A 26944-nucleotide genomic window follows, 5' to 3' on the forward strand; every position below is an offset into this window, starting at 1 on the left:
CTCTTTGGAGCGCAGCAGCTTACAGATGACGGTGGTGTGGTCATCATCACACACGCCGAGTGACTCACCTGCACAATTAGAAAGAGAAAGACAGAAGAAGAAATTAAGCTCCCTTTTTTCCCCAGAGGAAATCAGAAGTCAGCCAGAGCCGTACGAGTCTGGAATTAGCTGGGAGCGAGAGCTTAAGCCCTGGAGGTCTGACTGAAGGAGAAACCGCATCGGTTTAACAGACAAATTAAGAGTCTGACCTCGACAATCATCTTAACAGTGGGCAGGGTGGTGGAGATGTTCTGAGGGTGAGGCGGTCGCACTGTGATGGGAACTCAGCCGGCGTACAGGCAGCCGTAAAGGGCTGCGATCAGGTCTATACCTGCAGAAGGAGACACACAGGTGTGAACGATGCTTGCAGTGTCCAGGTGCTGTCACCTGAAAAGTACATTTAACATCTGCATTGTCTCTCACCTGGCAGGTACACCAGAGCGACATTATCTCCTTCCTCCAGACCGCCTCTCTCCATCAGCAGAGCTGCCACTCCCTCCGCCGTCTGCAGACAGGTGAGAGAGCTGGACACTGCCCCCTGCAGGAGGTGAGAGAGGGGAACGGTGTGAGCCATCAAGAAGCCACCTGCCACACTCAAAGGACAAAGACTGCAGTTCATCTAACGGCCAGTTCATCCACAGTTATGGATAATTATTATTCCGTTTTCTACTTGCTTGAATTTTTCTACAATTTTTTAAGGTGCCCAGTTGTGCGTGGGTGTGCTGGTACCAGAGAGCTGAGCAGGGTTTGGAGAGGACGGGGTCCTGTGTGGTCTGAGCTCTCCACTGCAAACCTCGGACAGGAACAGAAACTGCAAGACAGACATAAACACTTCTTTTACACACACTTTGATGGCCTAACCTCTGTGTTTTTTACATTAATGTGTTTACGTGTGATGTACATGACTATTGTGCATCTGGCTCAGTGTTTGATATTGTAAAGCAAAGTCAATAACAGCAAAAATTTAATATTTTACTTTTATTTCTGTCGCCCTCCTGCATCAATCCCAGAATCACCCACACCCTTTACCACATTTGCTTACTGTAGAGACTCCAAACACCAGGAAGTGGGAGAAATTTCTCTTATAATAAGATACGGTAATCTTTCTGATAATAGGTGAGATTGCTTTTAAATATGGAAACGGGGGTAGTCACAAGAAGTTTGAGAGGCACAACTCAGACAGAAGAGGAGACAGAGAAAAGCCACGTGGATAGGAGCTACTCTCCCGAGCTAAGGTTAGCCACAGAGGGCACGGATACAGACGAGCCCAGCCTCCTGAACATCCTGAAAGAGCTTTGTGACTTTAGGAAAGACAACAACAAACAATATGCGCATATTAGACGAGGGTTAAGAAGAGTTGATGCTAGAATGGAAGAGGCAGAGGGGCGATTCGACGAGACTGAGACGGTGCTACAGTTGTTTATTTTATTCATAAACTTCACTATTTCATTAATTATTTCATGGTTTCTTTGCATCTTCATCTGTAGTACTTCCACATCGGTGCATGCTCCCTGTGTTTGCTTACATTAAAATACCAGTACTAATGACCAGAGCATAGAAATGCAGCTTTTCATATTTAACAATATATTTTGAAAGCACAAGACAAATCACAAACTGCTTTTAATTTAGGTTTTTATTTTCATTTTGTTTTATTTTTCAGTTCTTGATTTGATGGTGATGTGATGCTATATTACATTTTAAGATTCAGTTGAATTTAAGATGTTTAATATAGCATCAAATCACAACCGTCTCCTCAAGTTGCTTTATACTGTAAGATAGAGACCCTACAGTAGCAGCAAGAAAACCCCAATTAATGAATAATCCCTTATGAGCAAGCACTTGGCGACAGTGGGGAGGAAAAACTACCTGTAACAGGCAGAAACCTCCGGCAGAACCAGGCTCAGAAGGGACGGCCGTCTGCCTCGGCCGTTGGGGTGTGATGGTAACGATAATACGAGGAGACACGGTGAAGAATATTTCTCAGTCTAATTAAAGTCGAATGAAATAGTTTTAAAATAAAATATACCTCTGATGTTAACTCTGAGGCCAGACTGCTTTAAGATTTTAAAAGAGGTATTTGAAAAAAAAATCAAGATGACAATTTAGTCATCAGTACTGCCTTTAAAGCAGGAGTTGAACGGCTTCTTAAAAGCTTTTAACGTTTCTTAAAAAACCTGGCGAATATGGATTTCTTTGGAGGATTCCTGTAGACACTGAGATTCTTCGCTAGATGCTTCAGAATAGTGTCGTAAAAAGATGAATCTTCTGACATCATTACATCGAAGAACTTGACTGCAGATCCAAACTCCTTGATAAGGCCTTTAGCTGTGGCCGTGACTAATTCAGCACTGTAATTATCAAGAATTTCTAGGGATTCGGTGGCTCTCAATTCAGAAAGTACCAAATCTGTCAGGTGGTTGATAGCTAAGTCTAATTTTTCTTGATCCAGAAGACGTCTGGCATTTATGTGCAATTTGTTTTCAAATATCAGAACTAGAACATTGCTAAATTGATTGGCAATTAGCCTATCATCAGATGACACTGATGTTTCTGACAGTTCTTCCTCTGGGTTTTCAGAGGTTGCTGGCTGACTTTGACCCTCTGTGGGTTCAGAGTGAGACACTGATGCCTGATCACTGCTTGTATTTGAAACCAGGTCCGGGTCTTCTGGATTCACACAGACTGGTTGATTGGTGAGATCAGCAACTGGACTTGACTGTGATGTAAACAGTCTGTCGCTTGTTTCACCAGCATCTGGTCCAATCATACCTTCTTCCTTTGATGGGGTCAGCACTCTTACTATATCTTCCACGGCACCAGATATTTTGTCATTTATAATAGTTTGGGTTAAAGTTTCATTCTCCAACCAGAAAAGAAGGTTTTGTAAGAACCTTTCCACTGAATCTTCTACGAGCACATATGGCACCTCGGGAGCAGAGGGTTCGTTACAGTCACCCTGTGAGATGTCAGACTCTGAGAGACTTTTACCCATTTGCATCGTGGGGGCTGGATATGTTGACTGGACATGGTCGTACACATTTTCTGTCAACTCCCTTGAAAACATTTCCTTACTTGTCAGGTCAAGGTGTCCTGCCTGGGTTAATCTACTAAACAGTTTATTCAGAACCGGCATGACTGTTGTAAATTTGAGCGGAGAAGAACTTTTAACTGTGGTGTCTAAGGTTGGTGATTTTCTGGGAACTTCTGAGGGATTCATGTGTTTGCTTTTCCTGGAGTCAGCCCTCTCACTCTCAGGGGAGTTTGCCTGTTGTCTCTGAAAGGTCAGAAATCCTTTGCTTTTCTTCAAATGATCTTTCAGCTCACTGTTCATTTTTTCAAATTCCTTTTTAGCAAACCTGAAGAAGTGCTGTTTTACTTCATCTGGTTTTATAATTAGGGCACATGATGCAAAAAAGTCTTTCACCTTTTTGATCACCAGGTCCACATCAAAAGCAGGCTTGGGTGAGCTACACTTCTCACTTAATGTGATATCTTCTGCATCAGGATACTGAATGTTAGCAATTAACTTATTTACAATGTCAGCTGCAGCTTTATCTGCATCATCTTCATCATGTAAATAATTCAGATTGTTGAGGATTGTTTCATTCTCACTTTGAGCTTTCTCCTCAGCTTCTGCAAACTCATCACTTTCTTTTTCCTCCACGGGTTGCAGTTCTCTGTGACAGTCCTCATCATCTTTACTTATCGCTCTGTCTGTACTCCACCTCATGAGAGCCATACTTATTTCTTTAATTGTTCCCATCTCAGAGAGCTTGTTTTCAAGGCTCTCGTGGCTTGAACTAAAGGAACTGGGTAAAGCCCCCCTCATGCACAGGTAGCTCAGCTTACCTTTATAATTCTTCAGACATGAGAAAGCATGAGAAACCATGCATCTAAGTTTTTTTATGTTTGTTATTTTTCTGGTGACATAAATAGAATCAGGGTTTTCTGGGACTAGAACCCAACCCGAGTTGACTTTATTTGAGATCTCCTCCTCAACCATCTGTGTCAGCGCCACAGCGCTCTCACACTCCTCATGAGTGACATTAAGAGCGGCAGCAAAGCTGGTGGAGAGAGAGTTTCCCAATATGGGTCTTATTTTTGTCACGGCTATGCTAAGGCTTGTCTGGGATGCATCATTTAATTGGTCCTGACCTCCTAGAAGCAAAGTTTTTATGATGCTTGCACTAACTGACTGTATGACATCGGTAATCATATCAGCCAATGCTACTTGGACATCGGAGTCCCAGATCCCATTTTCTATTATGCCCCACTGTAATCCAGAGAGCCTATCGAAACGCTCGCTGATAGCAGGTAAAATAGCCTCTGAATTAATGTGGATAGGGGTTCTAAAACTGAATACAGACATTGTCAATGACTTAGTTTCGCTACAATTACTTTGGAAATCCGTTTTCTCTGAGCTTTCAGAAAGGGAAGATCGCGGTCTGTACATTTAACGTACGACAACTAAAATGCAAAATGCAAGATTCAAGTATAAAGCCCGCTGTTTCACCCCTATTTAAGGACTCGAGTGGAGGTCACGTGCTGCACGATCAAAGCAGAAAGGAACTGAGCTGTGTGACATCATGCCGTGAGCGTTCACCTACATGCACGTGCACACAAGTGAGCGATCACTAATAAATCACAGACACATCAACAGTGTTTTAGCTTCAGCGCCGGCGTTGTCAAACTTTCAATCATACCTGCAGCCAGTTCTTTGAAGCTCTCATATGGGCTGAATGGCGGCTGTTTTCCACCATCATCGCAGAGCATTCCTCCAGCAGATCCAACAAAACCCGCGACTCCGGCAGCTGTGCTCCGAAGCAGTTTGCTAATGTGATGCTAACTAGCTAAAGAATCCCAACATATATGAGGTACTTAAAAAAACAAAGGGAACGAAGGAGGAGGAGAAGTAAAATGGTGGTAAATGGCCTGCATTTGTAAAGCGCTTTACACTACATTCAGTCATTCACACACTGGTGATGGCAAGCTAAATTGTAGCCACAGCTGCCCTGGGGCGCACTGACAGAGGCGAGGCTGCCGGAAACTGGCGCCACCGGGCCAGTGTGGGCAAACATGGGGTTAGTACAGGGGTCGGCAACCTGCGGCTCTTTAGTCCTTATACTGCGCCTCCGGGTGGTTTGAGCAAATAAATTAGAAGTATTTAGCTGAAGTGTATTGTATTTATGTTAGTTCTTTTTAACTCGTAGTTCTAAACTTGAAGATTATTGTGATATTGAAATATAAAAATAAAATTATATTCTATTATTTTTTTCATCGCTCAAAATAAGAGTCACACTCGCGGAAGCCGGTGTTGGCACTTTTCACACACGGTTGCTGTACGCATATGTCACACAGTGGAAAATTGTGTTCTTATGTTTTGTTTTGGATTGGACTGTGTGTTGGTGTATAGTGTCAATTTTAGTTGCATGATCTTATTGTAATAATTTTTATTGCATGATTTTATTCTATATTTATACTGTGTTTTGTGTTGTTGTACAGTATTCTTTTTTTTTATTCCACTGTGGATTGGACAGATAATTGCGTGCACCTGTGAGGTGGGGGCGTGCCCCCCGAGGTGGCCTATTGGCCGCCAAACTGACTTAAGGGAGATAGTGAGCGCAAAGACAGGAGAAGAGACACACGGAAAGCGAAGAGCAGGAAACCGAACGTGTGCAGACGAGCGCACGTATAGAAGGACCGGCCTGCCTGTGCGGCGTCGCGAGACTTCCGGCGATCGGCCAGCATAACCCGGCGATTCAGTTCTGACGGACAGAATAGCAACAGTGGGAGGCGACGCGTGAAATCCACAGTAGGGCAGAGGGGACGCCTCTGCCTGCATCCGTGAGTATCGCTTTCCCACTGTTGGACGCTAGGCGTGGCTTTGCCGGGGAGGGGTAACAGTGGCTGTGCCGACTACGTTGCTGGCCCGTGTTTGTTGTTTTAGGGCCGGGCTACGAGGGAAGCCGTGTGCGGGTGCGGAGAGTGGCTGGACTGCACGGTCACGCGCCGCCAGGTGGGGATAGGAGCCTCCTCCCTGGCCTTCTGCTGGCGAGATTTCCCCATCCCGGAAGAGGAGCTCCCCTTCTGCGTCTTTCAGCTAAGGAACATTTGCCCGAGTGTGTGTGGTTGGACACTGGGAATAGAGGACTCTGGGGGGGAAGTTTTATCGTATAAAAAGGACATTCATTTAGCTTTGATTTTTTTAATTGTATTTTAATCTCTGCCGGCAGGGCTTTTTAGTGGGTTGGGAACATTTATTTTTTTATTGTATAGTGGGGATTTTAACTCCTACTTGTGATTCTGGCTGTTCTTCTAAAAAAATAAATGGTGTGTTTAAAGCCGGCCCAGTGTCCGTACTCCCAGCGCTGATTCACTCTCTCCCCTTATGCTTGTATGTATATAGACGTGGTGGCGAAGATTTAGGTCACCAGTTTAGCGGCTACATATTTTTGGCGTTTGTCGACAGGATACAAGTTTGGGGAGCAGTGTTCAGCACCTGGAGTGCAGATATAGAAATGATGATGCCAGTGTATCCGGGTGCCCCTTGGGTACCAAAATATAAGGGTCTTGAAGCGGATGTTTCATATGGAGACTGGAAAGAACAAATACAAGGTTTATTGAATGCTCAAGAAATAGCTGAGGCCCGGAAAGTAGAAATTTTAATTGGGGCTTTAAGTGGCGAGGCAAAGCGTCAAGTAAGCGTGTTAGAAGAAAAAGATAGAGACCAGATTAGGAAAATATTCACATATCTAGATTCTTTATATGGTGACAATACCTCCCTAGCGGTTCTGAGGTCGCAGTTCTTTAGCTGTATACAAAAACCAAATGAGTCGGTGTCAAGAGATTTACTCTAAAGACACTTCTTCAGCTAAGAGTCTAAGGGTAGAAACACACACAGACGCTGTGGCTTTCACTTGTATACAAGGGCGGTCACAGAACGCTCACACCAGAGTGGGGGCCCTGTGATGCGCGCTCTGTTCTTGCACTTGTCTTTATTTATATACAAAAATAATACAACAGTGAATACGTCTATTCATAGGCAGAGGAAAGTTAGTGCGTAGGGAGTGAAGATAAGAGTGGTTCAGGTGTATGCATGTGTGTGTGGGATACAGAAAGACGCGGCCTCTCTTCTCGTTAGGGAGCGTCAGATAAGAGTGTCCAGCTCTCCTCTTCCTGCTTGTTCAGCTATTATCGCTGTGAGAAAGAATTTATAAAACAGTCTTGTAGTGGACAACAGTCTAAGTCATCAAAAGGTCAACATACAATATTCTATCATATGCAAACTTATATCATTAAAAGCTTATACTGACTACTAAGTACAATTTTCCATTGACATTCCCTCCTGTTGTCAGTATAACTTTCAAGTGAGATATCAGTATGTAACATCTTGTTGTACAGTTTCTATCACACCATCATTAATCACACAAAGTCTTCATGTTCCAACAGGTCGGGGTCATCATCATCATCATTTGTCACGGCTATGTATGCAGCAACAGTGGAAACAATTATGCGGTTAATCATGAGTTTTAGACATGGCAGTATACATGTTACAAAGACACAAAATAAAAGTAAGAATACAAAAAGGGATAAATAGAATAAATAAGAATAAGAATACAAAGGAATTGCAAGTATTTCAAGTATTTCAAGTATTTCAAGTATTGAAGTCTATTGCACCGTTGGTTTTTAACAAAAAGTATTACACAGTGAAAAGGGAGTAGTAGTCTTTTTAGCAGTCACTTGTATTATTTACATAGGCCTGATTTTGGGCCTGCTGGATCTGTCTCAAGGCGTTCAGGGCGTCAGTCATGTTTGATGAGTGTACATTGTCTGATGTGTGTGTGTGTCATTTCTCACTCAATCAACAAGTGCACGTCTGTTCAGGTGTGTGTTTCTCTTCATTCTGAGTCAGTGTGTGTAGATGTGTATGTTTGTGTATGTTGGCGTGTTTATCACCTTCCTGTTCTGGTGTTTTGGGTAAACCACGGCCTGAAGCGTGCCCTGGGGTCCTGCCCTCCTCCTTTTCAGTCCGGTTGCGACCATTGCTGCTGCTGCTCATAGTTCAGTTTGTCCTGGTCCTGGCCCCAATTGGGGCAGTCCTTTCTCCAGTGTCCATGCTCACCGCAGGTGAAACCTGCATCTTCTTCTGTGTTTTGTCCATTCTGAGGTGCCTTTTGACCTCAGTTGCTCCTCCTGTCTCTGGCACGCCCTTTCTTCTGCTGCCCGATCATCCGTGTTGGTCCGTCACTGTCCTGCACAGTGTTAATGCAGAGTTATCAAGGTCAGCATTCTTTTGCTCGGCCTTACTTTTCATTCGGGCTTAATGGGCGTCTCGTCACAGCTCTGTCAGCTGAAGCTGTCTGGAAATCTCCCCCGTGTAGTGAAACGGGCCTTGGATTTAACGCTCTCCGTCTCTGCTGCATGAGATCGCTTTCCTGTAGCACTGTTGACATTTTTAGATTGTTGTTATGGGTCCAGCTGCTGCAGCATTTGGTCAGGGTCAGGGTCAGAGATGGTAGAGGGGAGAGCAGGAGTCCAGGTCAGCTTCGGCTTTCAGGACCGGCAAAGCAGCCTGTAATTAAACATAGAGAAAAAAAACAAAACAAAAACAGACTAACAGGAAAATGATGTTGTATTGGCTGTGTTATTCAGAGAGGGGAGAAACACCGGGCCAGGCCCTGTGTCAGCCTTCTCTCCCCCTTTTTTGTTTTTCCTCACAATATAATCAACTCATAACCCACCAAGTTGACAGGACAACACAGGTAGATATTAAAATTCGTAAGATCACGTTTAAAAGCACAAAAAAGGAATTTTCCTTCCTTCAGTAATCACTTGTATGATTCAATCAGCAGAAAACATCTCACAATTTGACTCTTAACCACTAAATTTGTTGTTTCATCACTGGTTGGTCATACCAGTCTTTCTTTTTGAAGTTGTTGTCCTGCAACCCAGAGAGTTTATTTGTTAGTAGTGGATAAACTTCAGCATTTGATAACAAAACTATTAAGTTTTCCCTGTTTTAACACTAATGAGGGATATAGGCACATGTGTTGGCTGTAGTGTAAGCTGTTCTTCATTGCATGTATGTGTGTTAGTAGCTTGCATGCAGGGCCTCTGGGACTGTCTCACCCAAAAGAACATTTTCTCAACAGTTGCCTTTCTCTCACGTGTGTTAAGAAAGGCAAATGTGCTTGAAGCAGTTGTGAGATTATTATGCTGTTATATATTACATTATACCTGTAATCAAAATGAGTGAATCATGATACTGCTGTAGGCCACATCACACTTCTGAGTTAAAAGAATGTGAAAATCATTAGATTTATTAGATAGGTTTGTATTATCCTATGCTGCTGATTTATTGTGAGTGAGTTACACTGTTTCATGACATTTCATACTGCCGAGTTATGAAAAGAATATTGTATTCAGAGAGTAGGGGCCTCTCTCTTTTTTTTTTTTTTTTTTTTTTTGTGATAGTAAAAAGAACAGAGCACATGCCACGGGAGCGTCACCCCCACCTTTGGTGGAGGCAGAAAAACAGGGAGCCAAGGTCATAACTCAGGCTCACTAAGAGTTAGAAAGAATATGAATGCTTAGTTTGTGGCTGTGGCGCATTTTGTATGGCTTCTTTTCTTTGTTTAGTAGCTTTCTGCCTCCACCTGAGGGTGTGCCCTAAGCATGTGACTTCAGGTCTCCATAATTGGAGTTTATTTAAAGATAAATAAAATGATTTCATATATTGCTCGCAGATCATGCATTAGACGGTATGTTGCAGTATTAGCCTGCTTCAACACTTAAGCAAAACATCACTCTTTGTTTTATTATTATTATTATTATTATTATTATTATTATTATTATTATTATTATAAATTCTCCTTTCTCAAAAACAGAAAATGAAATTGTAGTTGTTCTTGGTTGAGAAACACAAAACCTCCCTTTTCCCCCTTTTTTTTTCAAAACAAGAAACTAAGTTTTAACTTTTCTGGCTTGTCACCTAAAACAAAACAGACAACCCAGCTCTCAGCTGGCTCTGAACAGAAGTTACAGTACTCATCACTCAAGCAACATTTCAAAAAACAAAAGAAACAAAAACAAAACTCAGCACACTGCACAGAGAACAACAACAATACACAACTGAAGATGTTGTTCTTGTTTGTTCTCCTTGAATTTTAGAATAAAGTTATTACATCTGCATTAGTAAATCATATGCCTAATCATTATGTGCCACTGTGATCCACAAGTATGATCACAAATGTATTCATTTTTCAACCCAACAAAACAAAAAACAAAACAAAACAAAAAACAAGTTACTGATGGCTTGAACGCTTTACACACGAGTCAGGATGCAAAAAGGCTGCTGCCAAAGACAAATCAGAAGCATGAGGGGAAAAAACTGAGCCCACAGACAGCTTCATGTTTGAGCTTTAATAGCGGTTTCCCTCCCTCTGATGTGTTCTTATGCAGCTCCTGCTCTAAAAAATGTGTAACCTGCTCATCAGCTTAGCAGTGACCATATATTTAATTCAGCTTCTCAATTGTGTAGCTTTAGCTGTTGTATACAGGGTTTAGCTTGTTAGTTGTTAGTATAGGTGTGCTCTATATTTCAGCAATGTCTCATCTAGGATGACAGGTTTTCAAGCAGGTCAAGTGCCTCTATGCACTTAATTAGTTTACATATTTTCTTTATTTTCTTCATCTCATATGTCATTATACTGAATTTGAGCAAACCTTAAGCTTGATGCAGACTACTTTTAACAATTATCCACCTCACATCATAGCTGACTGAGGTGCCTCTTCATATTAATATTATGTTATTATTAATGTTATTATCTTTTTATATAACAGCAATAGTATATTACAATATTTTATTTTGCATCCATCAAGGGATGGGGGTGATCTGCAGTTTCACCCCGTCCCAAGCTGGAGACATTTTCCTTTTCACACACTTTCCTTGGCTGAACAATGACAAAACCTTAATATACCTTATGCATCTCTCTATTTCATTTAATATGTGTTTGTGTGAGTTATGTATTTTCATGCAGTCTATCCATTCTAGGCACGGTCGTCCTGCCAACTATATTTCATTGTTAATACCAGTTTACAGGTTGTTATCCTTGCTTTTATCAATTTGAATACATTACAGTTGTTTTATTTAACTTTATTCCTCTTGCATTTATATGTATTCAGTTGGGTCTGTTTCCAGCCCTTTTTAAACTTAAACTTGGATCTCTAATTTTTTACTTGACGAGGGATTATTATATTCTTCCTAGTCTGAACTGCTTCTTTGTTTCTTACAGTCACGTACAAAATGTCCCTCTTTTCCACACCTCCAGCATGTAGTACTAAAGTCACTGTTTGGTGTGTGTCTCTGTGTGTTACAGTCACGTACAAAATGTCCCTCTTTTCCACACCTCCAGCATGCAGTATTAAAGTCACTGTTTGGTGTGTGTCTAAACCTGTCTCTACCCCCTGCTCCTGCCCTACGCATTCCTCTCCCTCTCTTTTGGCCTCTGAAACCTCCCCTGTAGCCTCCACTGAAAGCTGTGAGAACAGTGTCAGCGTCGAGGGCAAAAACTGAGACCTTCTCTTTCTTTTTCACCACTGTCTGTGCATGGTTAGCATATTGAAACGCCTCATCTGCTGTGCCCGTATCTTGCGTTACCCAATTCTTTTCTACATGAGACCTAATGGGTGGTAGTAATCCTTCAATGAAAGTGCGTTTAAATAGATTTGTATTTTCCTCTTTCTTTTTCTTATTTTCAGTTCTCCTTTCAGCTTCAGTTTCCCATGCTTGGAAAAGTTTATATTCTTCTTCACGTTTTAATTTCTTCTTTGGGTCTTTTGTTAATGTAATTTCTTGTTTCAGGACAGCTTTCAACTGGGTAACAGCTGAGGGATTGCATTACCCTTCCCAGCTGTGGTTTTTAGCTTTTTGTGGATTTCTCCACCTATTTGCACTTATTCTACCTGCTCCGGTTTGTTGTTTTTCTAAACATTCCTCATCAGGTGTTAATTTTGCTTGTTTATTCCCCATTGTCAAAGATTTTGCTGGGCTGTCACTGGCACGCTTGACTTCAGAGTGGTTGCTGATACGCCCTTCTACTTCACTTCTAAAAAATGAAGCGGTATCAGTTTTACGAGATAAAACTCAACCGTTCTCATTTGTCACCAGTACGTGAGCCTCAGCAAAGAAAACAAATAAAATAGAAGTAGTTCAGCAGCGTATTGTGCTGTAAAATCAACTTACTTCCAGACACATACACACACATAGACATTTGCGCGCTTTTACTAATTCGGTTCCTTATGGCGATTCCTAACCTATTTTATTTGTCGGTTCATTAAGGCGATTCCTAACCTATTTTATTTGTCGGTTCATTAAGGCGATTCCTAACCTATTGTATTTGTCGGTTCATTAAGGCGATTCCTAACCTATTTTATTTGTCGGTTCATTATGGCGATTCCTAACCAAAGTAGTGTTTCTCACCTCTCAGACGTCTCACTGGTGATTCGGATCGTCAGACTGAATCCCGCCGCCGTGGACCAGACTAAAAACACCGGCCTGGACCCGAATTCACACGTTCCAGGGCTTTCGGCCTCGTCTAAGAGGGCTGTGCACAGACTTCGGTGCTGGCTCCACGGCGTCAGGAAACAGTATGCCAGATCCTGGAACAGAGTCACAGATAACAGTTCTGATGTTTCTGCCCCGGCTACGAAGGACCAAAATAAATGTCAAGAGATTTACTCTAAAGACACTTCTTCAGCTAAGAGTCTAAGGGTAGAAACACACACAGACGCTGTGGTTTTCACTTGTATACAAGGGCGGTCACAGAACGCTCACACCAGAGTGGGGGCCCTGTGATGCGCGCTCTGTTCTTGCACTTGTCTTTATTTATATACAAAAATAATACAACAGTGAATACGTCTATTCATAGGCAGAGGAAAGTTAGTGCGTAGGGAGTGAAGATAAGAGTGGTTCAGGTGTATGCATGTGTGTGTGGGATACAGAAAGACGCGGCCTCTCTTCTCGTTAGGGAGCGTCAGATAAGAGTGTCCAGCTCTCCTCTTCCTGCTTGTTCAGCTATTATCGCTGTGAGAAAGAATTTATAAAACAGTCTTGTAGTGGACAACAGTCTAAGTCATCAAAAGGTCAACATACAATATTCTATCATATGCAAACTTATATCATTAAAAGCTTATACTGACTACTAAGTACAATTTTCCATTGACAGTCGGTAAAATCTTTTACCTTAAGGTTGAGGGAGTTGTACTGCAGGCTACAACAGCGCAATCCAAATCAAGCACCTACTGAAAAGTGTTTACAGGAACAGATGCTGTTGGGCCTGCGGGAGGGCCCGTTGTCGCAAACCCTGCGAGCCTACGTGCGTCACCATCCAGAAGAGGATTTCGCAACAGTCCATCGGGAGGCGTTGCTTCTAGAGGAGGAACAGCTGGGACACCAGGGATTGCAAACTACGTGCTTGGCAGTGGGTGAGTCCAGGTGTGTTAAGCCACCTTATGAACCAGACTGGAAAGAGACATTTAAAAAAGAAATTATGGAGGATGTCAAGGGTCAAATGCGAGACCTTGTCAAAGATGTTGTTAATGAGATTAAACCGCTCTTGCCACAGCAAAGCCCAGCCGGCTCAGCTTTTAATAAATCAAGGTTTAAGCCAAAGCGTTCTGGGTATGCTAATAACTGGACCCGAGAGGGAGAACCCATTTGTCATCGTTGTAAACAAGCTGGGCATATTGCCAGATTCTGTCCAAGCACACTAGACCAGCAACCACCTTTAAACTAATAAACCCCACTGCAGAGGCCCAGGCGGTGGGGACAAGGGACATTTCCAACAATCAGGGGGCCAGTACAGCTTTTGTGGGAGAATGTCCACTTATTGAGGTGTGTATGGGAGGAGTTAAAATGACTGGATTATTAGACACAGGCTCTCAGGTTACACTGGTGCAACGGCAGGTAATGGATCTCCATTTCCCTGAAGCGAATAAAACTGACACACCCCTGTTGTTCGCCTTAAAGGCTGCCAATGGACTTGAGATACCATACTCAGGCTATGCAGTTATGGATTTTGAGGTAGAAGGGGTGGAGATACCAGGAAAAGGGGTTGTGGTTGTGAGAAATGACTGTTCCACGCACCCTTTAATTATTGGGATGAATGTTATTAGTGCATGCTGGAATGATGTTTTTGCCAAAGGCAAGTCTGCTTTTCACCCTCAAAAGCTGAAGTCCCGCAGAGCATGGAAAGAGGCGTTTGCTGTCTGTCAACAGACTGCTACCACCAAGACTGATGGCTTTCTAGGCTATGTTCGACCTGCTAGCCGCAGAGGAGTCAAGGTGCCCCCGAACTGTGAAGTGATGGTCTGGGGCCGGACGTGTAAAGGTAAGGGTGGGACAGAACGTTTGGCACTAGTGGAAGCATTACCTGATGCTGGACCCTGGGGGGTAGCCCGAACCCTGTCAGTAGTCAAAGGAGGGAGGCTCCCCATCCGGGTCTGTAACCCTAGTCCATATGAAGTGACTATAGGACGCTACCAGAAAATGGGACAGTTGTATCAGGTGGAGGAGTCGGATGTGGAGGGGGACAGTGATCTTAGCCTGACAGTGGGATCCGATGGTGTGATCGAGGTGGGCGTAGTTGAAGCAGCTGGGCCCGAAGAGCCTGTGATCCCTGAAGAGGAGGTGAGTCAACTGATTAACGGCATAGACTTGACCCCCCAGCAGAAGGCCGAGCTCCAGACCCTGCTGCAGAGGTGGCGAAAGGTGTTTGCTGTGAATGAGGAGGATTACGGAAGAACTGATTTGGTCCAACACCAGATCCACACAGGTGATGCACCACCCATTAAACAAAAATACCGCCCCTTACCACCACTGATGTACAAGGAGATTAAGATACTCCTAGCAGATATGCTGAAAAAAGGTGTTATTCGGGAGAGTAGCAGTCCCTGGGCAGCCCCCATTGTGTTGGTGAGGAAAAAGGATGGCAGTTGGCGATTTTGTGTAGACTACAGAAAATTAAACGCAGTAACTCATAAAGATGCGTTCCCACTCCCCCGAATTGAAGAGACTTTAACATGTCTGACCAGAGCTGAGTGGTTTTCCACACTGGATCTTGCCAGTGGATACTGGCAGGTGGAAATGGATCCCAAGGATCGGGAGAAAACTGCATTTACCACCCCGTTGGGGTTTGAGTTTGATCGCATGCCTTTTGGACTCTGTAATGCCCCTGCCACCTTTCAGCGCCTGATGCAGCGGTGTCTAAGTAGTCACCTCTCTGAATCTGTTTTGGTATATCTGGATGATATAATAATCTACTCACCTGACTTCTCTACTCATCTACAGCAGTTGGAGAACGTCCTGCAGAAGCTGTGGCAACATGGACTGAAGCTGAGGCTGGACAAATGTAAGCTGTTTCACCGTCAGGTGAAGTTCCTGGGGCATCTTGTCGACCAACAAGGGGTAAGACCGGACCCTGAGAAAATCCAAGCTGTTCAGAACTGGCCTGTTCCCTCTACCACCCGTCAGGTCAGAGCTTTCCTGGGCCTGGCAGGTTACTACAGGCGGTTCGTCCCAGGGTTTGCTAGGTTGGCTAGACCTTTAAATGCTCTGCTTGTGGGAATTTCTAGCAGGTCGAGCATGCAGGTCCAGTGGTCTGCTGAATGTCAGGAAGCCTTTGACAGTTTGAAACGTGCTCTTACCGGGCCTCCTATTCTGGCTTATGCAGATTTCCTGGAGCCCTTTGTACTTTATACTGATGCCAGCAATCAAGGCTTAGGTGCTGTGTTAGCTCAGGTGCAAGATGGCCAGGAACGGGTGATTGCATATGCCAGCAGGAGCCTACACCCCACCGAGCTTAAACGACAAAAAACTATAGCTCCTTCAAATTGGAACTTTTAGCCCTGAAATGGGCCGTTACTGAGAAGTTCAAGGATTACTTGACAGGTGCCAAGTTTGTCGTGTATACTGACAACAATCCCGTGGCCCACCTACAGAATGCTAGACTTGGGGCAACAGAGCAACGCTGGGTGGCGCAGCTGGCATCCTTTGACTTCGAGGTTAAGTACAGGGCCGGAAAAGAGAATGCTAATGCTGATGCTCTCTCTAGGTTTCCCACAGACTGCCAAACAGCCTATATAAACACAACGAGTGCGCCATGTCGGGATCCACAGGGGCTGGTGCCACAGATGAATGACTGGAAGGAGGCGCAGGAAAAGGACATGGATCTGCGCATCCTGAGGGAGTATGTGGAACGGGAGTCCCCGGATGCACCAACGAGGGATCCCTGCCTAGCCCTGTACAGAAGTTATTACATCAATGGAGAAGGCTGCAGGTTTGTGAGGTACGCTGTGCAGAGAGGTAAGGGACCCTAACACTAACGAAATGTACCTTCAGATCCTATGTCCTGCAGAGAGACACAAGGAGGTGTGGGAGAAGTATCATGAGGCAGCGGCGCATGCAGGAGTGGAAAAGACACTGTCCAGGATACGTCGCTTCTTTTATTGGCCCAGCATGGAAGAGGAGGTGCGCGAATTCCAGCTAGGGTGCGCTGCGTGTAGCCTGCGAGATAGAAATAGGCCTAGAGCCCCTTTGCATCCCATTATTGTGTCGTATCCCTTGAGATTGTGGCCTTGGACTTTCTTACATTGGGAGGCCCACAGACAGGTACCAGAATATTCTGGTGATGACTGATCTTTTCACACGGTACGCCTGGGCAGTCCCTACCAAAGATCAGACTGCTCAGACTGCAGTGCATGCTCTTTGGGCTCACGTGATTCAGACCTTCGGTTGCCCGACCAGGCTACACTCAGATAGAGGTGGTAGTTTTGAGTCTGCCCTGATGTACCAGCTGTGTAAGTGCTATGGCATTACAAAAAGCAAGACCACCCCATACCACCCGGCTGGAAATGGTGGGGTTGAGAGGATGAACCAGACATTGCTGCACATGCTTCGGTCCCTAGAGTCAGAGAGACAACAGAGGTGGCCAGAATATCTCCCAGAGCTCTTACAAGCATACAACAATACTGTCCATAGTGCCACAGGGTATGCGCCGTCGTACCTGATGTTTGGGCGGCATTTGAGACAGCCGGTGGATTTAAACCTAGGTGTTGAGCGGGAATCCCCATGCCACGACCTGGGAGGGTGGGTTAAGGACCATCACCAGAAACTATCTTTTGCCTATGAGATGGCTAGGAAAAAGATGAGGGCAGCAGCCACCCAAAACAAGAGGGCTTATGACCGAAGTGCTCGGGCCCTGCCATTGGTGCCAGGCGAGAGAGTTTGGATAAGAGACAGGAATAGGCAGGGACAAGGCAAGTTGCACCCAGGTTGGAGCTCAGAGCCGTATGTGGTAGTGGAAGAGGTGACAGGGACTGTCACAGGTAAAATATGGGGGGATGTCACACAGTGGAAAATTGTGTTCTTATGTTTTGTTTTGGATTGGACTGTGTGTTGGTGTATAGTGTCAATTTTAGTTGCATGATCTTATTGTAATAATTTTTATTGCATGATTTTATTCTATATTTATACTGTGTTTTGTGTTGTTGTACAGTATTCTTTTTTTTATTCCACTGTGGATTGGACAGATAATTGCGTGCACCTGTGAGGTGGGGGCGTGCCCCCCGAGGTGGCCTATTGGCCGCCAAACTGACTTAAGGGAGATAGTGAGCGCAAAGACAGGAGAAGAGACACACGGAAAGCGAAGAGCAGGAAACCGAACGTGTGCAGACGAGCGCACGTATAGAAGGACCGGCCTGCCTGTGCGGCGTCGCGAGACTTCCGGCGATCGGCCAGCATAACCCGGCGATTCAGTTCTGACGGACAGAATAGCAACAGTGGGAGGCGACGCGTGAAATCCACAGTAGGGCAGAGGGGACGCCTCTGCCTGCATCCGTGAGTATCGCTTTCCCACTGTTGGACGCCAGGCGTGGCTTTGCCGGGAGGGGTAACAGTGGCTGTGCCGACCACGTTGCTGGCCCGTGTTTGTTGTTTTAGGGCCGGGCTACGAGGGAAGCCGTGGTTGGACACTGGGGTGCGGAGAGTGGCTGGACTGCACGGTCACGCGCCGCCAGGTGGGGATAGGAGCCTCCTCCTGGCCTTCTGCTGGCGAGATTTCCCCATCCCGGAAGAGGAGCTCCCCTTCTGCGTCTTTCAGCTAAGGAACATTTGCCCGAGTGTGTGTGGTTGGACACTGGGAATAGAGGACTCTGGGGGGGAAGTTTTATCGTATAAAAAGGACATTCATTTAGCTTTGATTTTTTTAATTGTATTTTAATCTCTGCCGGCAGGGCTTTTTAGTGGGTTGGGAACATTTATTTTTTTATTGTATAGTGGGGATTTTAACTCCTACTTGTGATTCTGGCTGTTCTTCTAAAAAAATAAATGGTGTGTTTAAAGCCGGCCCAGTGTCCGTACTCCCAGCGCTGATTCACTCTCTCCCCTTATGCTTGTATGTATATAGACGTGGTGGCGAAGATTTAGGTCACCAGTTTAGCGGCTACACATACAGCCGGCTGTAGCTTTTCAGCTCACAGCCCGACAACACAACAGCAGAGAGAGCACAGACTTTAAGGCGGAAAGGCAGGATTGCGGGTGCTGCTCAGGTGCGTTCGACTCCCCTGCAGCGGCGCTGCAAACCACACCCCGCCACACACATTAACCAGGTAAAATACATATTTAGGCAGAATCTATTTTTCATCTTTTAGCAGCATAGAGCTTTTTTCTAATTATTTTTTAAGAGTCAGGTCAAGGCTCCAAAAGCCCAAAGGCGATATAAGGGTGGCGGCTGACAACAGTTTTTGTTTGCTGGATCATTTTAGTTCAGGTTGGTGTCTTTCCTTTTGTTATATTTCTTTAAGAGTTCAAAATGTGTTGATTACATAAATATAATTACATTTTCTCTGTAGCACTTCATTTTTCATAAGCAACACACCTGAGTTGTTCACACAAAGCATAAAGGTAAAAAACAATATATACAGTGTTATCTTCATTTTAGATGTCAAAAAGTATTTGCGGCTCCCAGTGTTTTCTTTTGCGTGGAAACCGGGTCAAATGGCTCTTTGGGTGTAAAAGGTTGCAGACCCCTGGGTTAGTATCTTGCCCAAGGTTATTTGGCATGCAGCCAGGAGGCAGCCTGGGATCGAACCACCAACCTTCTGAGTAGTGGCTGACCACCTGAGCTACAGCCACCCAAGTGGAGACAGCGATCTGACTGATTGGTTAATCTGAGGCTCCTCAGTGGTTCCCTGTCTCAGCGAGATTCACAACACTTCTTGCAACAAACTCCCGTAACCATGGTTACAGAAAATACGAAAATAGGACTAAAATATAAACAACCACAAAATAAATAAGATAGTACACTATATACAACAGTAGCATACACAGTATGTGACTATGGATAGAGTGTTGTGGAAATGCAAGAAATAAATTTAACTATTGTATCATTACTATTTAAGCAATAGATATCTAAAAGTATCTAGAAGTATAGACATGTACACGCGCACACACACACACACACACACACACATACACACACTGAATATACACATGTATACATATACATACACATATACGTGCACACCAGGTAAATGTCCAGTGACTCATGACAACGTGATTGAGGAGTTATAGTCTAACTGCTGTTGGGATCAATGATCTGTGAAAGCGCTCCTTCCTGCAGTGAGGATGTTTTGGTCTCTGATGAGGAACTGCTCAGCACACTCACAGACTCATGCAGAGGAGGATGTGGGTTGTTCGTGATGGATGTCAGCTTTACTAGCATTTTTAGCACACAATCAAAGTTTCTGTGGATCCTTGAAAAATCTTGAACGTTGAGTTCACTAAAGGTTTTTAAATAATGCTGTAATCAGTTTGGTTACAGTTGCAGTGTTGTCTTCTGCTACTGTAGGCCACAGCAGCAGACGACAACACAGGTTGAGTAAGTGGGAGTGGGTGTTTTCAGACACAGAAGAACAACTTTAGATTAATCAAACGAAAATTTATTCAGTCAGCTTTCCAAATGTGAATGTTTCAGTTGTCTGCGAGTAGGAACTCAACTCTAATAAACTAGAAGTTTAGTTAACTATAAAAATAGTATGCTTGTTTGCAAAACTTGATGTGTTTCTGCATCTTCACAGAGTTTCTCTCAGTTTGTGGTCTAGAGTCCTCCAAATGTAAGCATCGAACCAGAGCTAGAATTTGGCTGCTTAATCTTTATTCCACTTCCTGGATGCTGTTTCTGTTTTCCATCAGGGTTGTTTCCATGCTTTCTACTCTGATGTAAAGTAAGTGGAGGAAAGCAGCTCCCCAGAACAGCGATTTGTCTCCAGACATTGGCCACCTCCACCATAGCAGACAACCAGGAGTGCTCCAAGGAGCAGGAAACACTGGGGACTTGAAAAAAATGCTAAAATTATTTCAGAGTAAAGTTAATATGAAATGTCAAACACTGTGTGCTTCCTAGTCAGTGAGATTCAAATGTGATCCCTCTTTGTTTATTGTATGTTGTATGTTTATTATTAGACATACTTGACCAATGTACGGTGCGGTTAAATGACATCAGTCAAATACAAAACCACATGTCACAAACAAACCATTGAATCTACACGAATCACTTATTTATATTGGTTATTATCAGTAATAATGGAAAAATAAAGATGTGTTTGGTGTCACAGGTGATTGGCAGTCAGAGATGAGTCTGACAAAGAAGCAGAAAAACAGCTCAATCAGCTATGAATAAAAAGAGTTCTTTAAAAAGGATAAAAAAGCATCTTTGAAAGTATATTTAAACTGTTCCTTCCACTACAGGTGCATGTAACTACAGCTGCATGTAACTACAGCTGCATGTAACTACAGCTGCATGTATATCAAATCTTACCCTTTTCCTAACACAGAATGTATTTTAAGTGGTAGTGGTAGTCTTTTAAGCGGAAGTATAAGGAATCACACCAAATAATGACTTTCAAGCTTTTCTAAAATTGTATAAGCTTTGTTTTTATTATTTATACTATATTGCATGCATGTTCCCATGTTATAACATTTTTATGGACATTATGGACAATGCTGGGCATCCTCTGCACACGGCCATAAACAACCAGAACAGTCTGTTCAGTGACAGGTTGCTTCTCCCAAAGACGAGAACCAACAGACTTAAAAACTCCACAGACTTGCAGCTACAGCAAGTTTTTATTTTTTGATAAATCACAGAGTGATGGAGCTGTAAAGGCAGGTTTCATCACAGCAGAGGATTTCATTTAATGTGCATTCTTTAGGTTTATATCTGCAACCAGAACTACTCGGACTGCATTGTGAGGAGGCTGTGCACGACCTGCATTTATGTTAAATTAAAGTACTTAATGCGAGCGTGATTTCCCTGTGCGGATATGAATGAAACGCTGTACCGGTGTCCAGGACTGGGGGCCAGTTCCTGATGTCCATCGTGGCCATGGCCTCTTTGGAGCGCAGCAGCTTACAGATGACGGCGGTGGTCATCATCACACACGCCGAGTGACTCACCTGCACAATTAGAAAGAGAAGGACAGAAGAAGAAATTAACCTCCCTTTTTTCCCCAGAGGAAATCAGAAGTCAGCCAGAGCCGTACGAGTCTGGAATTAGCTGGGAGCGAGAGCTTGAGCCCTGGAGGTCTGACTGAAGGAGAAACCGCATCGGTTTAACAGACAAATTAAGAGTCTGACCTCGACAATCATCTTAACAGTGGGCAGGGTGGTGGAGATGTTCTGAGGGTGAGGCGGTCGCACTGTGATGGGAACGCAGCCGGCGTACAGGCAGCCGTAAAGGGCTGCGATCAGGTCTATACCTGCAGAAGGAGACACACAGGTGTGAACGATGCTTGCAGTGTCCAGGTGCTGTCACCTGAAAAGTACATTTAACATCTGCATTGTCTCTCACCTGGCGGGTACACCAGAGCGACGTGATCTCCTTCCTGCACACCGCCTCTCTCCATCAGCAGAGCTGCCACTCCCTCCGCCGTCTGCAGACAGGTGAGAGAGCTGGACACTGCCCCCTGCAGGAGGTGAGAGAGGGGAACGGTGTGAGCCATCAAGAAGCCACCTGCCACACTCAAAGGACAAAGACTGCAGTTCATCTAACGGTCAGTTCATCCACAGTTATGGATAATTATTATTCAGTTTTCTACTTGCTTGAATTAGCTCATAATCGTCAAATATGGTCACACCTATTTTTATTTATTTTCTTAAATTAACCATGATAATGAAGCCTGAAATTCCTGATTTTATGCTACTGATTCCATGGATAAAGATCCGTTTTGGTATCGATTATAATCCACTTTTATTCCCCTTGTATTCAGCATCTTAACACCACAGAGGAGCGATGACTGATCTACAGATTTTTCACCTGCAGGTTATCGAGCTCAAAACTGTACAATTTTTTAAGGTGGCCAGTTGTGCGTGGGTGTGCTGGTACCAGAGAGCTGAGCAGGGTTTGGAGAGGACGGGGTCCTGTGTGGTCTGAGCTCTCCACTGCAAACCTCGGACAGGAACAGAAACTGCAAGACAGACATAAACACTTCTTTTACACACACTTTGATGGCCTAACCTCTGTGTTTTTTACATTAATGTGTTTACGTGTGATGTACATGACTATTGTGCATCTGGCTCAGTGTTTGATATTGTAAAGCAAAGTCAATAACAGCAAAAATTTAATATTTTACTTTTTATTTCTGTCGCCCTCCTGCATCAATCCCAGAATCAGCCACACCCTTTACCACATTTGCTTACTGTAGAGACTCCAAACACGTAGGAGAAATTTCTCTTACAATAAGATACGGTAATCTTTCTGATAATAGGTGAGATTGCTTTTAAATATGGAAACGGGGGTAGTCACAAGAAGTTTGAGAGGCACAACTCAGACAGAAGAGGAGACAGAGAAAAGCCACGTGGATAGGAGCTACTCTCCTGAGCTAAGGTTAGCCACAGAGGGCACGGATGCAGACGAGCCCAGCCTCCTGAACATCCCGAAAGAGCTTCGTGACTTTAGGAAAGACAACAACAAACAATATGCGCATATTAGACGAGGGTTAAGAAGAGTTGATGCTAGAGTAGAAGAGGCAGAGGGGCGATTCGACGAGACTGAGACGGTGCTACAGTTGTTTATTTTATTCATAAACTTCACTATTTCATTAATTATTTCATGGTTTCTTTGCATCTTCATCTGTAGTACTTCCACATCGGTGTATGCTCCCTGTGTTTGCTTACATTAACCCTGGAGAACCCATGGGGTCAAATTTGACCCCATGGGTTCCCTAGAAAACCAATGGGGTCGGATCTGACCCCATTTGTTCTCCAGGGTTAAAATACCAGTACTAATGACCAGAGCATAGAAATGCAGCTTTTCATATTTGACAATATATTTTGAAAGCACAAGACAAATCACAAACTGCTTTTAATTTAGGTTTTTATTTTCATTTTGTTTTATATTTTTCAGTTCTTGATTTGATGGTGATGTGATGCTATATTACATTTTAAGATTCAGTTGAATTTAAGATGTTTAATATAGCATCAAATCACAACCGTCTCCTCAAGTTGCTTTATACTGTAAGATAGAGACCCTACAGTAGCAGCAAGAAAACCCCAATTAATGAATAATCCCTTATGAGCAAGCACTTGGCGACAGTGGGGAGGAAAAACTACCTGTAACAGGCAGAAACCTCCGGCAGAACCAGGCTCAGAAGGGACGGCCGTCTGCCTCGGCCGTTGGGGGGTGATGGTAACGATAATACGAAGAGACACGGTGAAGAATATTTCTCAGTCTAATTAAAGTCGAATGAAATAGTTTTAAAATAAAATATACCTCTGATGTTAACTCTGAGGCCAGACTGCTTTAAGATTTTAAAAGAGGTATTTGAAAAAAAAATCAAGATGACAATTTAGTCATCAGTACTGCCTTTAAAGCAGCAGCTCTTTCTCTGCATTACACTAAACTGAATAGTTTCGGGATGCTCAATTTGACATTAACGTTGAAAGAGCAGTTACAGTTCTTAAAGTTACAGAAAGAACACACAGTCGCATGACTACTATTTCTTTTCTCGTTTTCAGGCTTGTTTTCAGCCTCTTTCAGGCTCTGAAACACAATGATTTGTTGTTCCACACCGCAGTCAGCTGTGTTGGAACTCTGCATGCAGCACAGACAGGAGGAAAAAAGTCGACCTACAAATGAGAAAAATCGACTTATGCGACTTGGTCTCTTGGATAGTTTGGCTGCTTCCTCTATGAGAGTTACAAAAATTATGTTGTCGATGAGTGGGAGATTTAATTTCATCATTAGCAGCACTGTTTCTGCACTTTGCCACTTTTTACAAAGGGCGTTGCAAATCATCTTTAAGGGCCTGTGAGACTGTATTAAGAGATTTACATGAAGTTGATCCTCCATTTCAGCCCAGATTTTGCTGGTAAGCCTCATGGAGATGGCTTTAACTTCTTGCAAACTGATGACTTCACCTGATTTTCTAACCAATCGCCTAACCAGGAATTGCATACCCATTTCCAAATATAATCTCTTTTTCTCTCTCTGTTTTTTCTCTTCTATTGGAGTTCCAGTTTCTTCGGTTTCTGTTGTTTTCTGATTTTGTATTGAAATGTTTTTCCTGTCAATACAAGCGTTACAAGTATGATTATGACTTTTTTCTTCTGTATTTGTCACATTTCCGGGCATTACATTTTCTTTAGGCTCTGAAATAAAAGCTGAATCACTCCTACCTGTGTTTGCTGCTATTGTTTTTGAATATGCACTTCTTTGCTCTCTCTTTGTTAGTTTGGCTGCCTCTTCTATCAAAGTTACAACAATTATGTTGTCAATTAGTGGGAGATTTAATTTCATCATTAGCAGCACTATTTCTGCACTTTGCCATTTTTTACAAAGGCCGTTGAAAATCATCTCTGGGAGCCTGTCAGACTCTATTAAGAGATTTACATGAAGTTGATCCTCCATTTCAGCCCAGATTTTGCTGGTAAGCCTCTTGCAGATGGCTTTAACTTCTTCCAAACTGATGACTCCACCTGATTTTCTAACCAATCGCTTAACCAGGACTGCCATACACTTTTCCAACCTAAATCTGTCATTTCTGCTGCTTTCTTTCTTGTCTATTGGAATTCCTGGATCACTCCTGCCTGTGTTGGTTTCTGTTGTTTTTGAATATGCGTTTCTTTGATTTCTTATCATTAGTTTGGCTGCCTCTTCTATAAAGGTTACCACAATTGTGTTGTCAATAAGTGGAAGATTTAATTTCATTATTAGCAGCACTGTTTCTGCACTTTTCCACTTTTCACACAGGGCTTTGAAAATCATGTTGTAGAGCTTGTTGAAGTCCACTATAAGAATCTCATCAAATTGATCCTCGACTTCAGCCCAGATTTTATTGGTAAGCCTCTTGTAAATGGCTTCGACTTTTTCCTCACTGATGACTTCGCCTGATTTTTTTACCACTCGCCTAACTTGGTTTTCCATACAGTTTTCCAACCTAACTCTGTATATTTCTCTGTTTTCTTCCTTGTCTATTGGGATTCCCGGACCACTCCTACCTGTTTGATTGGTCATTATTTTTCAATATGTGTCTCTTTGCTCTGTCTTAGTTAAAGATAGCTTTGAAAATTGTTTAGTGATACGTTTCACCCCTATTTGAGGACTCGAGTGGAGGTCACGTGCTGCAAGATCAAAGCAGAAAGGAACTGAGCTGTGTGACGTCATGCCGTGAGCGTTCACCTACATGCACGTGCACACAAGTGAGGATCACCTATAAAAACAGAGTGAAGCTGACCCCCCACCCACTTGAAACGTAAAGGCGGAGCGGTTAGTGCTACGTTTGTGCAGATTCGTGCAGTTAAAATTAGCGTTTGTGCTGCTACGGTTTTTGAGATATTAAACATTATTTTATAGGTCATTCAAAGGTCACCATCCCCCCAGACTGCTCCAAAACGGGCCAAAATGGCCTACTTTTTTAGTGCTACGTTTGTGCTGATTTGTGCAGGTGAAATTAGCGTTTGTGCTGCTATGATATGAGATATTCTGTTATGGTGTTACTGCTGAAAAATGTCTTGTTCAATAAAGTTCTGTTAAAAAAAACCTCTTGTTGTATTTAATCAGCTAAATTTGTAATGAGTGTATTTTTTTAACTTCAATTTCTTTACTTCAATCACTTTTTGTTCATAAAACTACGATGCAAATGCTTGACTATTTTTCTTAAGGTGGATTAAAAAAACTTTATTGAAAACTACATTTGAACATTTTACACTCCCATGAACACTTTTTGAGAGACAAACAAGCTAGCAGTCTTTTGCATCAAATACACATTTTCTGGCAGAAAAAACTATTATTTGGCTTTACTGTGTCTGAAGGATTCTTAGAACAGCGTGTTACATCTGGTTTCTGAACAAGGTAAGCTTACATTTAAAATACTGAGGTTTTAGTTACTGAGTTAATACATGATATAGCTAACTGTCTGGTGATCAGGAAAGTAATAGTGAAGGAGAGTTAGATTCACATTGCATTTCTCCTGGACAAGAAAACTGTCAAGCTTTTGAACTAGAAGTCCCTTTTGAGGACTGGGTTAAATTTATTCCTGAAACGGTTGAATACAATGACAAGTTTTCTCCTACCCAAAAAAGGGAATACACAATTTTGAAACCTGGCACTTGGACTCATATCATCAACGATCTTATATGGAAGAAGATCAAAAATACATGTACACTTGTGTTCCGAAGAGCAAAGGTCCATCCAACTGTCAACAATAATTATCTGGACATCAGAGGCGACTGTAAGGAGTGTCATGGCCAGTTAGAAATGTCATGTGACAGACAGCCAGCAATTAATAGTCCAATGGTGCTTCAGTGTTTCATGAGAAATACAGATCTCTCCCTGCACACTGGCCACTC

The 26944-nt window shown here is 43.3% G+C and overlaps 3 protein-coding genes and 2 long non-coding RNA genes across 7 annotated transcripts; 2 read left to right on the forward strand and 3 right to left on the reverse strand.

Annotated features, from left to right (window-relative positions):
* Window positions 1–37: 37 nt before the first annotated feature.
* On the reverse strand, window positions 38–4592 carry LOC116309295 (disco-interacting protein 2 homolog C-like). Of its 3 annotated transcripts, XR_005608658.1 has the most exons (5): window positions 3652–4592; window positions 769–850; window positions 463–577; window positions 249–370; window positions 38–68 (listed from the first exon to the last, which is right to left on the reverse strand). XR_005608658.1 is itself a non-coding variant. In XM_031725868.2 (2 exons), exons 1-2 carry the CDS (start codon window positions 656–658, stop codon window positions 324–326), a joined length of 243 nt encoding a protein of 80 aa, XP_031581728.1. In that variant the 5' UTR covers window positions 659–1529; the 3' UTR covers window positions 76–323. The 3 variants fall into 3 exon arrangements, 1 of the variants encoding a protein (XP_031581728.1); XR_005608657.1 differs by having other exon boundaries at window positions 463–850; XM_031725868.2 differs by lacking the exons at window positions 38–68; window positions 3652–4592 and having other exon boundaries at window positions 76–370; window positions 463–1529.
* Window positions 1699–26096, reverse strand: LOC120433603. The gene is made up of 2 exons (XM_039600103.1): window positions 23961–26096; window positions 1699–2158 (listed from the first exon to the last, which is right to left on the reverse strand). The coding sequence occupies exon 1, from the start codon at window positions 25608–25610 to the stop codon at window positions 23988–23990; it is 1623 nt and encodes a 540-aa protein (XP_039456037.1). The 5' UTR covers window positions 25611–26096; the 3' UTR covers window positions 1699–2158; window positions 23961–23987.
* LOC120433605 lies at window positions 4640–6382 on the forward strand. Its single transcript, XR_005608659.1, has 2 exons — window positions 4640–4913; window positions 5577–6382. It is a non-coding gene; the product is annotated as an uncharacterized LOC120433605 (long non-coding RNA).
* Window positions 19125–22159, reverse strand: LOC116309468 (disco-interacting protein 2 homolog C-like). The gene is made up of 4 exons (XM_039600104.1): window positions 21948–22159; window positions 21734–21855; window positions 21439–21553; window positions 19125–20431 (listed from the first exon to the last, which is right to left on the reverse strand). Exons 1-4 carry the CDS (start codon window positions 22141–22143, stop codon window positions 20196–20198), a joined length of 669 nt encoding a protein of 222 aa, XP_039456038.1. The 5' UTR covers window positions 22144–22159; the 3' UTR covers window positions 19125–20195.
* Window positions 21735–24771, forward strand: LOC120433607. The gene is made up of 2 exons (XR_005608663.1): window positions 21735–21875; window positions 21964–24771. It is a non-coding gene; the product is annotated as an uncharacterized LOC120433607 (long non-coding RNA).
* Window positions 26097–26944: the final 848 nt, after the last annotated feature.

Source organism: Oreochromis aureus, linkage group 16, assembly GCF_013358895.1.
Source record: "Oreochromis aureus strain Israel breed Guangdong linkage group 16, ZZ_aureus, whole genome shotgun sequence".
In the NCBI taxonomy this organism is placed as follows: domain Eukaryota; kingdom Metazoa; phylum Chordata; class Actinopteri; order Cichliformes; family Cichlidae; genus Oreochromis; species Oreochromis aureus.

Bases quoted from the DNA above. Each gene is read 5' to 3' on its own strand.
- LOC116309295 (XM_031725868.2), bottom strand. From the start codon at position 658: ATGAACTGCAGTCTTTGTCCTTTGAGTGTGGCAGGTGGCTTCTTGATG. The intron at 371-462 runs GTGAGAGACAAT...CTCCTTCTGCAG, and splicing joins CGCTCTGGTGTACCTGCCAG to GTATAGACCTGATCGCAGCC.
- LOC116309468 (XM_039600104.1), bottom strand. From the start codon at position 22,143: ATGAACTGCAGTCTTTGTCCTTTGAGTGTGGCAGGTGGCTTCTTGATG. The intron at 21,856-21,947 runs GTGAGAGACAAT...CTCCTTCTGCAG, and splicing joins CGCTCTGGTGTACCCGCCAG to GTATAGACCTGATCGCAGCC. The intron at 21,554-21,733 runs GTCAGACTCTTA...CTAATTGTGCAG, and splicing joins CTGTTAAGATGATTGTCGAG to GTGAGTCACTCGGCGTGTGT.
- LOC120433603 (XM_039600103.1), bottom strand. From the start codon at position 25,610: ATGACCAATCAAACAGGTAGGAGTGGTCCGGGAATCCCAATAGACAAG.